At 40.6% G+C, this 12,608-nt stretch overlaps 1 protein-coding gene across 3 annotated transcripts in view; it reads right to left on the minus strand.

Moving 5' to 3' along the window:
- The window catches only part of LOC307172813 (NACHT, LRR and PYD domains-containing protein 12-like), a 166,871-nt gene that overhangs the window by 65,313 nt on the left and 88,950 nt on the right, over positions 1-12,608 (minus strand). Inside the window, exons 5-8 of one of the 3 annotated variants that reach the window (XM_079895464.1) lie at positions 10,015-10,110; positions 6,784-8,574; positions 6,166-6,336; positions 882-1,052 (exon numbers count right to left, since the gene is read on the minus strand). The exons of 1 other annotated variant lie outside the window; for it this stretch is intronic. In XM_079895464.1, coding sequence (XP_079751590.1) covers positions 882-1,052; positions 6,166-6,336; positions 6,784-8,574; positions 10,015-10,110 — 2,229 coding nt within the window. The remainder of the gene's footprint in view (positions 1-881; positions 1,053-6,165; positions 6,337-6,783; positions 8,575-10,014; positions 10,111-12,608) is intronic. One more of the 3 variants, XM_079895463.1, reaches the window with a different exon arrangement.

The raw sequence follows: 12,608 nt of genomic DNA on the forward strand, positions 1-12,608 counted from the left end.
AGACAATACACATCGCACCCTACTACGCACAAAGAATAAACTTATAACTGAACTGACATTTACCAACTTGCTTCTCCTTCTCTCCTCCTGTTTCGCGTGCAGGAGACAGACATAATGCTGCCGCGAATGAGATGCAAAATGTCACGTGAACAAGCAAATCCACAAAGAAAGAAGAATAAATAAAAAAGTATGCTAATTAGATGGTTGTAATTTGGAAAATATTTAGATATGTCATAAGTCAAATTGCCATCGAAAATTTAAGACCTTTCATAAGTAAAATAAGATTTTTTATAGCCTTAAATGAAAAAAATCTAATTTAAGACTTTTTAAGGATCCGCGGACACCCTGTATAAATATCAGTCGTCACTCTATATCTGCCAATAACATGTCTTAGTAAGATGATATTTAAATGCTTAGTTTTATGACCAGAGCTCTGTAATTTTAAAACATATAATGTAATGCAATACAATGATGATTGAGAGATAAACTAATAAACCTTCCTCAAAAGCCTGATGATCATATTTGATACATTTGAACATGATTTTTCACAAAAGATGTATGGATAATCAAGTGAACCTAAGTTGCTTCAGTGCAGAAAATTATCATCTTGAAATATTACTAACATTATAAAGGTTATTTTTATGTTTACTTAAAAAATCCACAAAGATTTCACAGTAAAAAGTCACATTTTAAAATTATACTTGCCTTTTACTTGCTAAAAAAACTATAAACCATCAACCAGACAACAGAAAGCAAGTAGTAGATTGTGTGCAACAGGTTTTTGATCATGTTGATAATTTAGATCAAATATGATACAGTAGGAATTAAAGGGTTAAAATAACATTATTCTAGTCTCAGTTAAGATTAATGTATGATCTTACTCCAGTTTCTCCAGTTTACAGTGAGGATCCTTCAGTTCATCAGAGAGCAGCGTCAGACCTTTATCTCCTATTTCATTCCCATTCAGATCCAGTTCTCTGAGGTGTGAGTTTGATCTCAGAGCTGAAGTCAGAGCAGCACAACCTTCATCTGTGATCTTACACCAACTCAACCTGTAGAACAATGACACACACTTTAATCTCTCAGTTCAGCAGGAACTACACAACCACAGAGAGACTGAGATATTAAATACTAAGGGCCAGATATACTAAACTAGGGGTGCACCGATCCGACTTTTTCAGTCCCGATACCGATACCGATGCCTGGGCTTTGTGTATCTGTCGATACCCGATACCGATCCGATACTATAGTTGAATTAATAATAAACTGTATACCTTCCACCTTATACCTTCCTTGAAGAGACTAAAGGCACCAGACTTTACTAACTAAACATAACTAAGACAAAATAACAGATGTATGTAATGTGTTGTATTCTTATTTATTTAAAAAACAATTGTGCATTCAAATCGAAAATAGAATATAATCAAACTTCTTTAAATAAATGTAAAAAAAATAAAATTAAAATGTAGCGGTGGAAACAAAAAAACTGTGTATTGGTCAAACGTGTCACACCACCATCACAAACATGACCTGAATGCTCACTTAATCAGCAATGGCAAATTTAAATGTCAGTTTTAATGATCATTATGTTTCATATTTTTAAAAATGAAAACAAAAAGAAGCAGGGTTGTGTTTTATATTTCGTGTTGTTATAAATATGCAGTAAAGATAATCAATGTACGCGTTTGCCTGAACCACATTTATGTGGCCATTAATATGTTTAAAATTTTTTTTTAAATGAAAAGAGGCAGAGTGGTGTTTTATAACATACTTCGTTTTATTGTTGACTAAAATATACATAAAGAGATTACCGGAGTAGCCAGAGCGAGCTGAGTGACGCGATCAAGAACGCTGCTGTTCCATTTGCAGAATAACCGGACTCGCGTCCTCTCGTCCTCGGGAGTTCGTTCTCCTGAGTCGAACTTGGCAAGTCCGAACTACCAAGGAGGACGCAAGTCCGAAGTTTGCGTACTTGGTATTGAGAAACGGCCTCTGGCTCGCTCCATGTTGCTTCTAGCATGCGATACGCGTGAAGCTGACGAATGACGTAGGTTCTGCTGCGACAACGGAAAAAAAACAAAACAAACCTAGCTATTTTATCAGTATCGCGGCCGATATCCGATCCTAATATCGGATCGGTGCACCCCTAGAGGGCAAATTATCGTGAGAGCGCAATCCCATAAAAGCGCTGATGGGAGTGGAAAGTTCTGAGTTTGATCGACTGACGAAGCGGAAGTTAAAGAACAGAGACTCAGCCGGATCATTTCCATAAAGACCAACACAATCTACCAGACGCTAACACCTCCGTGAAGTTGGCACCCCATAAAACGAAATAATCTCCAAAACCATGCCATTCATTTGTTCTGATTTGTGCCGCAAGAACGAATGTTTGTGCTGGTTTGGTATTTGAGATATTGAACAATATTTTTTGGTTGTGTGACGTCACTCTCCACCCCATGTCGTTCAAATCGCTCCAAACCGGTGTCAATCGTTTGTGCTGGTTTGTGCCATTAAAACAAACACTGTATCTATTTTCCTTTCGCAGATATAACTAATTTAACTTGGGAGCTGTGACGTCACTCTCTACCCCATTTCGTCTAAATCGCACAAAAACTGTGTCGTTCGTTTGTGCTCGATTTGTGCCGTAGAAAGAACCATCATAAATTATTACATTCTTTAGACATCACAAAATCTTTTTTTTTTTTTTTACAATTTAGGCAAGGCAAGTTTATTTATATAGCACATTTCACACACAATGGCAATTCAAAGTGCTTTACATAGAAGAAATTAAAATAATAAAAAGAGATAAGAATAATTAAAACAGTTTAGAAAAATAAAATAAAATACAGTACAGTACAAACAGTCGGACGAACAGTGGCACAGTGCTCATTCAGTAAATGCATAGCTAAACAGAAGTGTTTTGAGTCTGGATTTGAATATGACTACTGTAGGAGCACATCTGATCTCCTCTGGAAGCTGGTTCCAGCATAATAGCTAAAAGCAGACTCGCCATGCTTAGAGTGAACCCTTGGTATTTCTAGCTGATATGATCCTAATGATCTGAGTGATCTGTTGGGTTTATATTCAGTGAGCATATCTGCAATATATTGAGGACCTAGGCCATTGAATGATTTATATACCAGTAATAATACTTTAAAATCAATCCTAAATGTAACTGGGAGCCAGTGTAAAGACCTGAGGACTGGTGTGATATGTTCATATTTTCTGGTTCTGCTCAGAATCCTGGCGGCAGCGTTCTGTATGAGCTGCAACTGTCTTATGGTCTTTTTGGGAAGGCCAGTGAGGAGTCCATTACAGTAATCCACCCTGCTGGTGATGAAAGCATGCACAAGTTTCTCTAAGTCTTGTCTGGAAACAAAGCATCTAATTCTTGCAATATTTTTCAGATGATAGTATGCTGATTTAGTTATTGCTTTGACATGACTACTGAAACTAAGGTCTGACTCTAGTGACACACCAAGATTCCTGACTTGATTTTTAGTTGATTTTGACCCCTAGAGTGAAGGTATGCGTTCACCTTGAGAACTTCATCTTTGTTTCCAAATGCAATGACTTCAGTTTTGTCTTTGTTTAACTGAAGAAAGTTTTGGCACATCCAACTGTTGACTTCATCAATGCATTGGCACAGGGAGTCAATGGGGCTGTAATCGTTAGGCGATAGGGCTAAGTAAATCTGTGTGTCGTCTGCATAGCTGTGGTAAGCAATTTGGTTCTTTCTCATTATTTGGCTCATTGGGAGCATATACAGGTTGAACAGGAGTGGTGCAAGAATTGAGCCTTGAGGAACTCCGCATGTCATGGATGTCCACTCAGACTTATGGTCTCCTATACTCACATAATAACCTCTCCCATCTAAGTATGACCTGAACCATTTGAGGACTATCCCAGAAAGCCCCACCCAGTTTTCCAGCCTGTCAAGAAGTATGTTGTGATCGACAGTGTCAAATGCAGCACTGAGGTCGAGTAGTACCAGCACTGATAATTTTCATGAATCAGTATTTAAGCAAATATCGTTTATTATCTTTATGAGCGCTGTCTCTGTGCTGTGGTGCGGTCGGAAACCAGATTGAAAGTTGTCAAAGTATCCATTCAAGCATAAGAATTTGTTCAGCTGATTGAAGACAACATTTCAATGATCTTGCCTATGAAAGGAAGATTTGAAATCGGCCTATAGTTGCTTAATATGGTCTTATCCAGATTGCTCTTTTTCACGAGGGGCTTGACAACTGCAGTTTTCAGGGAGTTTGGAAAACTCCCAGAGAGAAGTGAGGCATTTACCACTTCTAGAAGATCTGCTTCTAAACTGTTTAACACACTTTTGAAAAAAGATGTGGGAAGTGTGTCAAGAGCGCAGGTTGATGTTTTAAGGTGCTGTACGGTTTCTTCCAAAATTTTGCCATGAATTTCTTTGAAATCAGACATAGTAACTACTTTCTCAGGTGGTTTGATCTGTCTGACCCCAGAGCAACTCAAGGATGTGCTGATCACCTTTCTGATATTATTGATTTTCTCAGAGAAGAAAGAAGCAAACTCACTGCACTTGTTGTCTGAGAGCATTTCACTGGTGAGGAGGGCTTTGAGCTGGATGGAACCAGCGGCGAAGAGGGCTTTGAGCTGGACGAAACCAGCGGCGAAGAGGGCTTTGAGCTCGGCTGGATAAAAGAAAACATTAGTTCTGCGGGCATGACGCTGACTGTCACAGGCGCGGTGGACATGACGCTCACAGTCTCAGGGGTGGCGGGCATGACGCAAACTGCCTTGGGCTCGGCAGATCTGGCGTGAAGTGCAGGCTCGGCTGGACTGGCGTGAAGTGCGGGCTTGACAGAGGAGATGATTGGTGCAGACTTGACAGAGGAGATGACTGGATTAGACGTGACTGGGCAGATGGCTGGATCTGATTTGACTGATTCGGTAGAACTGGAAGGACGGGGTGCACACCTGAGAGCTCCCCGGACGGACATCAAAGCGGGGTCAGATAACTTGGACATCATGTTGGCACTATTTGAAAAAAGAACTTCACTCTTCTCTTCAATACAATTCACAGAAGTTTATTTAAGGCAATTCCACAGACTAATAGAAGTTCAGGAACTTAGGAAAAGTCTTCAGACATAAATATAAACTTAAATATATAATAATAGAACACAGGAAGTCCTTTCTTGAAATGTCTCTTAAGGATAACTCTCAGAAGATACCAGAAGTCCTCTTTCTTTGACAGTCAACAGAACATAACTCACTGAAGATACTTGAAGTCCACTCTCGGACTCTCCACAGGATATAACTCACAGAAGAAGATTAGAGTCCACTCTCTCTCGAACGATCCACACGGTACAATTCACAGAAGAAGATTGAAGTCCTCTCTCGGACGATCCTCATCATATAACTCACAGAAGAAGAGTGAAGTCCTCTCTTGGATGATCCTCATCATATAACTCACAGAAGAAGAGTGAAGTCCTCTCTTGGACGATCCTCATCATATAACTCACAGAAGAAGAGTGAAGTCCTCTCTTGGATGATCCTCATCATATAACTCACAGAAGAAGAGTGAAGTCCTCTCTTGGACGATCCTCATCATATAACTCACAGAAGAAGAGTGAAGTCCTCTCTCGGACGATCCTCAGAATGTCTTACTGATATCGCAGGGATCCACCCCGCTAGCAACACAGCAGACACTAGCCCAGAACAAGAACTTTAAAAGGCACGAGGGAACAGAATAATGTGTAACGTATAATACCCGGCAGTGAGGGAGTGAGAGCAAACAGAATATAAAGGCTGGTGATGAGATGATTATGACGTGATAGAGATCAGGTGTGGTGATGAGGGAATCGAGTGCAGGTGAGGATGTGGGGGAATGCTGGGAAATGTAGTGCGGGACAGGACCAGGAAACCAGAGGAACCGTGACAATCTGTCAATAACATGTCTTAGTAAGATGATATTTAAATGCTTATTTTTATGATCAAAGCTCTGTAATTTTAAAACATATAATGTAAAGCAATCCAATGATGATTGAGAGATGAACTAATAAACCTTCCTCAAAAGCCTGATGATCATATAATTGATAATTTAGATCAAATATGATACAGTAGGAATTAAAGGGTTAAAATAACATTATTCTTGTCTCAGTTAAGATTAATGTATGATCTTACTTCAGTTTCTCCAGTTTACAGTGAGGATCCTTCAGTCCATCAGAGAGCAGCGTCAGACCTTTATCTCCTATTATATTCCTAGTCAGATCCAGTTCTCTGAGGTGTGAGTTTGATCTCAGAGCTGAAGCCAGAGCAGCACAACCTTCATCTGTGATCTTACACCATCTCAACCTGTAGAACAACGACACACACTTTAATCTCTCAGTTCAGCAGGAACTACACAACCACAGAGAGACTGAGATATTAAATACTAAATCTGTGTGGGTATAATGTTTTTATTACTTTTTGTTGACTTTTGCTGTATTGTGTATAAATTACAATCTGAAAAAATATAAGGAGAATAATCCCTTTTGTAGATTTTTTTGTATAGTTATCCAAGTGTGACTTTTGTTTAAAAAAATCAGGCCAAATTAATACTACCATTATTAACAACAACGAACAGAGAAACACAACACAAACACACACACACACACACACACACACACACACACACACACACACACACACACACACACACACACACACACACAAACATACAAACACGCACACAAACACACACACATAAACACACACACAAACACACACTCCCACACACCTAGTGATTGTCCTCAGACTTACTGAGCTGATCTGGAGGCTTCAACTACAGGCAAGAGCTTCTGAAGAACTTCATCCGGTGACGTGTGGTTTTGGTCTCGATTGAGTATGTATTTCTCTAACTCAAACTCATCCAAACACTCTGAGGTTAATAGAGCAAAGACAACAGCTGACCACTGTGACGAGGACAATCTGGTGCTTGAAAGACCTCCAGATCTGAGACACTCCTGGATTTCATTTACCAGAGAATGATCACCCAGTTCATTTAAACAGTGGAACAGATTGATGGATTTCTCCGGTGAGGGATTCATTCTTATTCTCGTCTTAATGTATCCAACCGTTTTCTCTTCACTGTGCGAGATGTTTCTAACATGCGTCACAAGGCCTTTCAGGAGCTTCTGATTGGACTCCCGTGAGAGACCCAGAAGAAACCGCAGGAAAAGATCCAGATGTCCATTTCTACTCTGCAGAGCCTTGTCCACGGCTCTCTGATGCAGGTCAGACATCATGTGACACGTGAACTCGTGTGCATGTTTTGAGCTGAGGGTTTCATTGAGCACATCCCTCTTGTACAGCAGGAATGAAAGCAGCACATAAAGAGCTGCTAGATGCTCCTGAATGCTCAGATGAACAAAGCAGAAGACGTTCCCCTGATACAAGCCCAACTCCTCTCTGAAGATCTGAGTGCACAATCCTGAGTAAACTGATGCCTCTGTCTCATCAATGCCACACTCTCTCAGGTCTTCCTCATAGAAGATCAGGTTGCCTTTCACAAGCTGCTGGAAGGCCAGTTTCCCCAGTTTGAGGATCATGTCTTCATCCTTCACTTTCTTCTTATAGTCCTTCTCATGTTTGATGTTGGTCTGAATGATCAGGAAGTGTGTGTACATTTGAGTGAGAGTCTTGGGAATCTCTTCATTCTCTGCTTCGCTCAACATCTTCTCTAAAACAGTGGCTGAGATCCAGCAAAACACTGGGATGTGGCACATGATGAAGAGGCTCCTTGATGATTTCAGGTGTGTGATGATTTTATCGGCCAGACTCTGATCACTGATTCTCTTCCTGAAGTATTCCTCCTTCTGTGGATCATTGAATCCTCGTACCTCAGTCACTCGATGGACACACTCAGAGGGGACGAGATCGGCTGCTGCTGGTCTGGAGGTGATCCAGATGAGGGCAGAGGGAAGCAGATTCCCCGCAATGAGGTTCGTCAGCAGCACGTCCACTGAGGCTGATTCAGATATATTACACAGTTTCACATTAAAGTCCAGAGACAGGCGACACTCGTCCAGACCATCAAAAACAAAGACAACTTTATATTCATCACTGAATGGTTTCATTTCTTTTGTCTCAGGGAAAAAAACCTGCAGAAGATCTGAGAGACTGAGGTTTTTGTCCTTCATTAGGTTGAGCTCTCTGAAAGCAAGTAGAAACATGAGCTGGATCTCCTGATTCTCTGTTCCTTCAGCCCAGTCCAGGATGAACTTCTGCACAGAGACTGTTTTTCCAATGCCAGCGACTCCCTTTGTCAGCACAGTTCTGATGGGTTTGTCTTGTCCTGGTAAAGGTCTAAAGATGTCAGTGCATTTGATCGGTGTGTCCTCTGTTGCTGCTCTCCTGGATTGAGTCTCAATCTGTCTCACCTCATGCTCATTATTGATCTCTCCACAATCACTCTCTGTGATGTAGAGATCAGTGTAGATCTCATTCAGCAGTGTTGGGTTTCCCTGCTTTGCTGTTCCCTCATAAAGACACAGAAACTTCTTCCTTAAATTTGATCTAAAGGTCTTGAGGGCTTCGGCATGTTGATGGTCACTGTTGTCAGATTAAAATAAAAAATTGTTAGATAACATATATATGCAATATAGTTGTTAGATAACCCATATGCATGCCGCATAATACACATGATTTTATATTGCGATATTGTAATAATATCAGTATATGTCTTTATCATTTACATTTAAGGTTTAACACAATATTAGAGAAACAGATTCTCGTTGTAGAGTCTCCACAACGGATTGAAGCTTGCGTCCGAGTGTCCCTGTGCTCGAGCCACAAGAGAGCACAGTATCCGCGCCTCTGATGGCAGCCTAAAACAACACATTTTAACACATTGTAACAAACCCAGCCAAGGTTCCCCCAAAGTATTCCCTGAAGCAGCCACAAAGATCTCCTCCACCCACCCTTCCTTTTATGAAGCTGCCTGAAATTTCTTTCATAGGCGGAGCTTGACATTAACACCCGCCAATGGAATGAGAAATAAAGGAGTCAGGGACCAAAGATGGTCAACTCCCAAAAAAACTGCATGAAAACAGGAACCCGCACAAAACGTAGGGTTCAAAACAAACGGGCTGTAACCATAAGGGTTGGGAGGCCAGATTAACAGGAAAAATGGGCCCTTCCTCCCTACAATGTGTAGCGCTGATATTTGTGACCCTGGATCACAAAACCAGTCACAAGGGTAAATTTTCTGAAATTGAGATGTATACATATATATAGCTAAATCACAGCCTTTTTAAGTTTAATAATCACATTATGCCGTATATTGATTTCTGGTTTTCCATCCCCTAAATTAAGATTATCTTGTGATATTTTGTGAATCAGATTCCCCTGAAGATATTCAGATATTTAAGTTTTTTTATGATCTTTTTATTTCACACACGCTCCTAAAAACATTTTACATTTCGCTCACATTTTGTATAATATACTTTGCGCTTTATGCCTTTAGAGATTTTTCATACTTCTATTTTTAGCGTTAAGAATATAGCAAGACAAACTATTAAACTTAATTATTTTCATGTGAAGTGACACTTTAAATAGGACAATCATTAAGGACTAGCAGGCTAAATAATAAACTGAATTTGTAAATACTTGGTACTTAGCAAGTCTTAAGATGCAAGTTGTAAGCATCTTAACACTGTGACCCGAACTGAACCTGCATAAAAATGCGCAACTACCTTGCCTGAAACTCTGCAGTGTAAACATGGCAACAAAATTAATGTTGAGTACCCTTGCAGTAGACTAAAAACAAACAGAGAACATGGCAATCCAACACAGAGACCATGAGCTCAACCAAAACAAAAGGAAAATGACAGCACCTGTTCCAGGATCCCAACACTGGAAAAAACAGACTAGACAGAACTGACCAGATCCTGACCCTATGCTCCAAATACAACACCCGAAAAGACAAACTGTCAAATGCATAAACAGAAATGTAAACATAAATGAGCAATAAATGTGTAGTACAGCATTTACCTGAACCCAAGTTCAGTGTGTCCACTAAAGTTACGTTGAGGATTCATTGACCGGTTACTCTTCATGGACACACAGCTGGATCCTGGAGGGTCCAGTCTGAGCATTCGATTGAACACAAAAAGTGAATGTAATACACACACTATTATATTAATCACTTTTGTAATCATTGATTGTTCTATGTATAATATTTATTAATATGTACTGTCCTGTTAGAGACATCACAGAAAGTCTAGGTTACTAAAGCTACGTCAGAACTGAACTGACGGGATCTTGCCTGAGAGCTTTCCTGGGAATCCACTCCCCGCTTCCGAGTATATAAGGCAGCGTGCAAACACATAACGTCTCCGTTCCCTCCTTCAGGGAATGGAGGTTACATAGTAACCTAGACGTTCGTTATCAGTAAGTCACGTTCAACGTTACGTCTAAACTGAACTTCCAGCGCCCAGAGTAAGCTGTCTAGTCCCCCCACACTTGTTGAGGTGGAATAAAGGACAGGGCTTTGCGTGAAGAATGTTCTCGGTCCTCCGCGGGACCCCAAATGAGTCAAGTCAAGTCACCTTCATTTATATAGCACTTTTAACAATATGGACTGTTTCAAAGCAGCTTTACAGTGGTAATAGGAAATTAAAGTGACAGACACAGTTTTGGCTTTACATCAGCTCTAGAATAAAGTTATTGTCCAGCTAAAGTTAGTTTTGATCGATTCACTTCCGTTGCAAAGATCATTAGTTATTAACTTAGGGGCCGCTAACACGACACCGTTCTAACAGAAAACCCTTAACGCCCTCAGGCCTGCTCATTCGCACAACAACAGTGCCTGGTGTCTCGAGAACGCAAACCTTGAAATAGGTTTCAAGGTGCAAGCCTTGAAGAAAAAATTATATATATATATATATATATATATAAATGGGGTGTAATGATACATGTATTCATATTGAACCGTTCGAGGCTTTCGGTTCAGTACCAAACGGCAACCTCCGTCTCTCTCTTGAAACCAACACGGAAGTTAAAGGCAGGGTAGGTAGGATTTTTCTAAAAAAAAAACATTCCAAATTTGTTTAAACTGTCTTTATATACCAATACATAATTAAAATGTAAGTGCTCTGAAAAAGAGAATATAAAAATCGAGTGACTGTAGACCTTTTAATCTGCAATAAACACAGCTCATTATTTCCATTCACTCCCACCCCCTCCCTTCTGAGCTCCTTCCAAAGCCACGCCCCCAAAACACATGAACGCGCGACGCCAAACGCTCAGGCTCAGCTGGAAGACGCATTTATTACCTGAGACGAGTGGAGAGGAAGGAGCGCAGTACATACAGTGACATCATGTCAGAATCACATGTAATAAAATACCTAACTTTATCACTATGAATATAAACAAATAAGATTTCTTTTAGTACTCACTATCAAGCTAGCATATCGATAATGGTAAAGTTTCATTTGGTAACGAGCTATATTTATAAGGCGAAACTAAAAACAGGTTGCATTGATACACGTTTTTCCATTACCATCAGTTACACTGTGATGAAGGTGAATTTCGTGTAAGATTCATAACATATACGGTGTTTTGCATGTAAGAGTTTCCATGATGAAAACATTGTTGACTCTAATGAAGACTAACGTACACTCCGAGTCCGGAGACAAGTACCGCATCGTCGGTTCGAGGACAGGTCCGGGGTTGAGGGCGAAGCAGAGGAGGTCGTTCAAGAGTGCGGGCAGGGTCCGAGGAAGTAGTTTTTGCCTTCGCTGACTGCATATGCAGGTGCTTTGAGCTGAATATTTCCGGGAACGGTGACATGTGATGAGTGCACGCAGGGCAGCGCACGCAGTGGGGCGCGGGCACGAGACATGAAGGCATCTGATTGGTTCTTTACACTCGGACCGAGTGGCAGTGATTGGTCAGAGTTTTTACTGTCCTGCAGCTGCTACAGAGGTCTGATTGATTTCATTCCTTTTTCTGAACACATAATGTATTGACTACTCTCAGGATGGAAGGACCATTTCACCCAGTATAAAAAAAAGTGTTTCTGAACAGGATTACCTACCCTAGCTTTAATTAAACGGCAACTCATCGACTGGCCGCTTGAGGCTGACTGCAAAAGTGAGTCAAATCTGCATCTCCCCCATGTTGAAAACACGTTTACAGCCTGGAGCAAAAAGTGGCTTTGGTCTATACAGCTAATTTTGCCCTTCATGACAACTGTGAGGGGGTGAATTTTTTTATAAATCATCCGTTTAAATTATATTAATCCTTAAATTTCTGCATAATTAAGGGTGTGTCCACTTTTGAGTGACAGGTGGATTCCCGCTGCTGTGGTCATTAGTCATCATTAGCCGTTTGTCTGTTGTCTGTTAGCCGTCATGTTACCTCAGCTAATTAGCCTTTCGCTGAGCCCCGCCCTCCTTAGTTACTGTTGCTACGTCCGACAAACAAATGGTCAAACACGACCAGCGCGACAGATTGCCATGACGGGAAGAGGTATACCCGTGCATGTCAGTGACCTTTTTTGGAGCAATACCTCCGCGATATCCTCCAGATCGAGGCAAAAGGGGTTACAGTATGCAGTGGAGGGATATATTCAAAATATAAAA

Source organism: Squalius cephalus, assembly GCF_949319135.1.
Source record: "Squalius cephalus genome assembly, chromosome: 2".
Classification (NCBI taxonomy): domain Eukaryota; kingdom Metazoa; phylum Chordata; class Actinopteri; order Cypriniformes; family Leuciscidae; genus Squalius; species Squalius cephalus.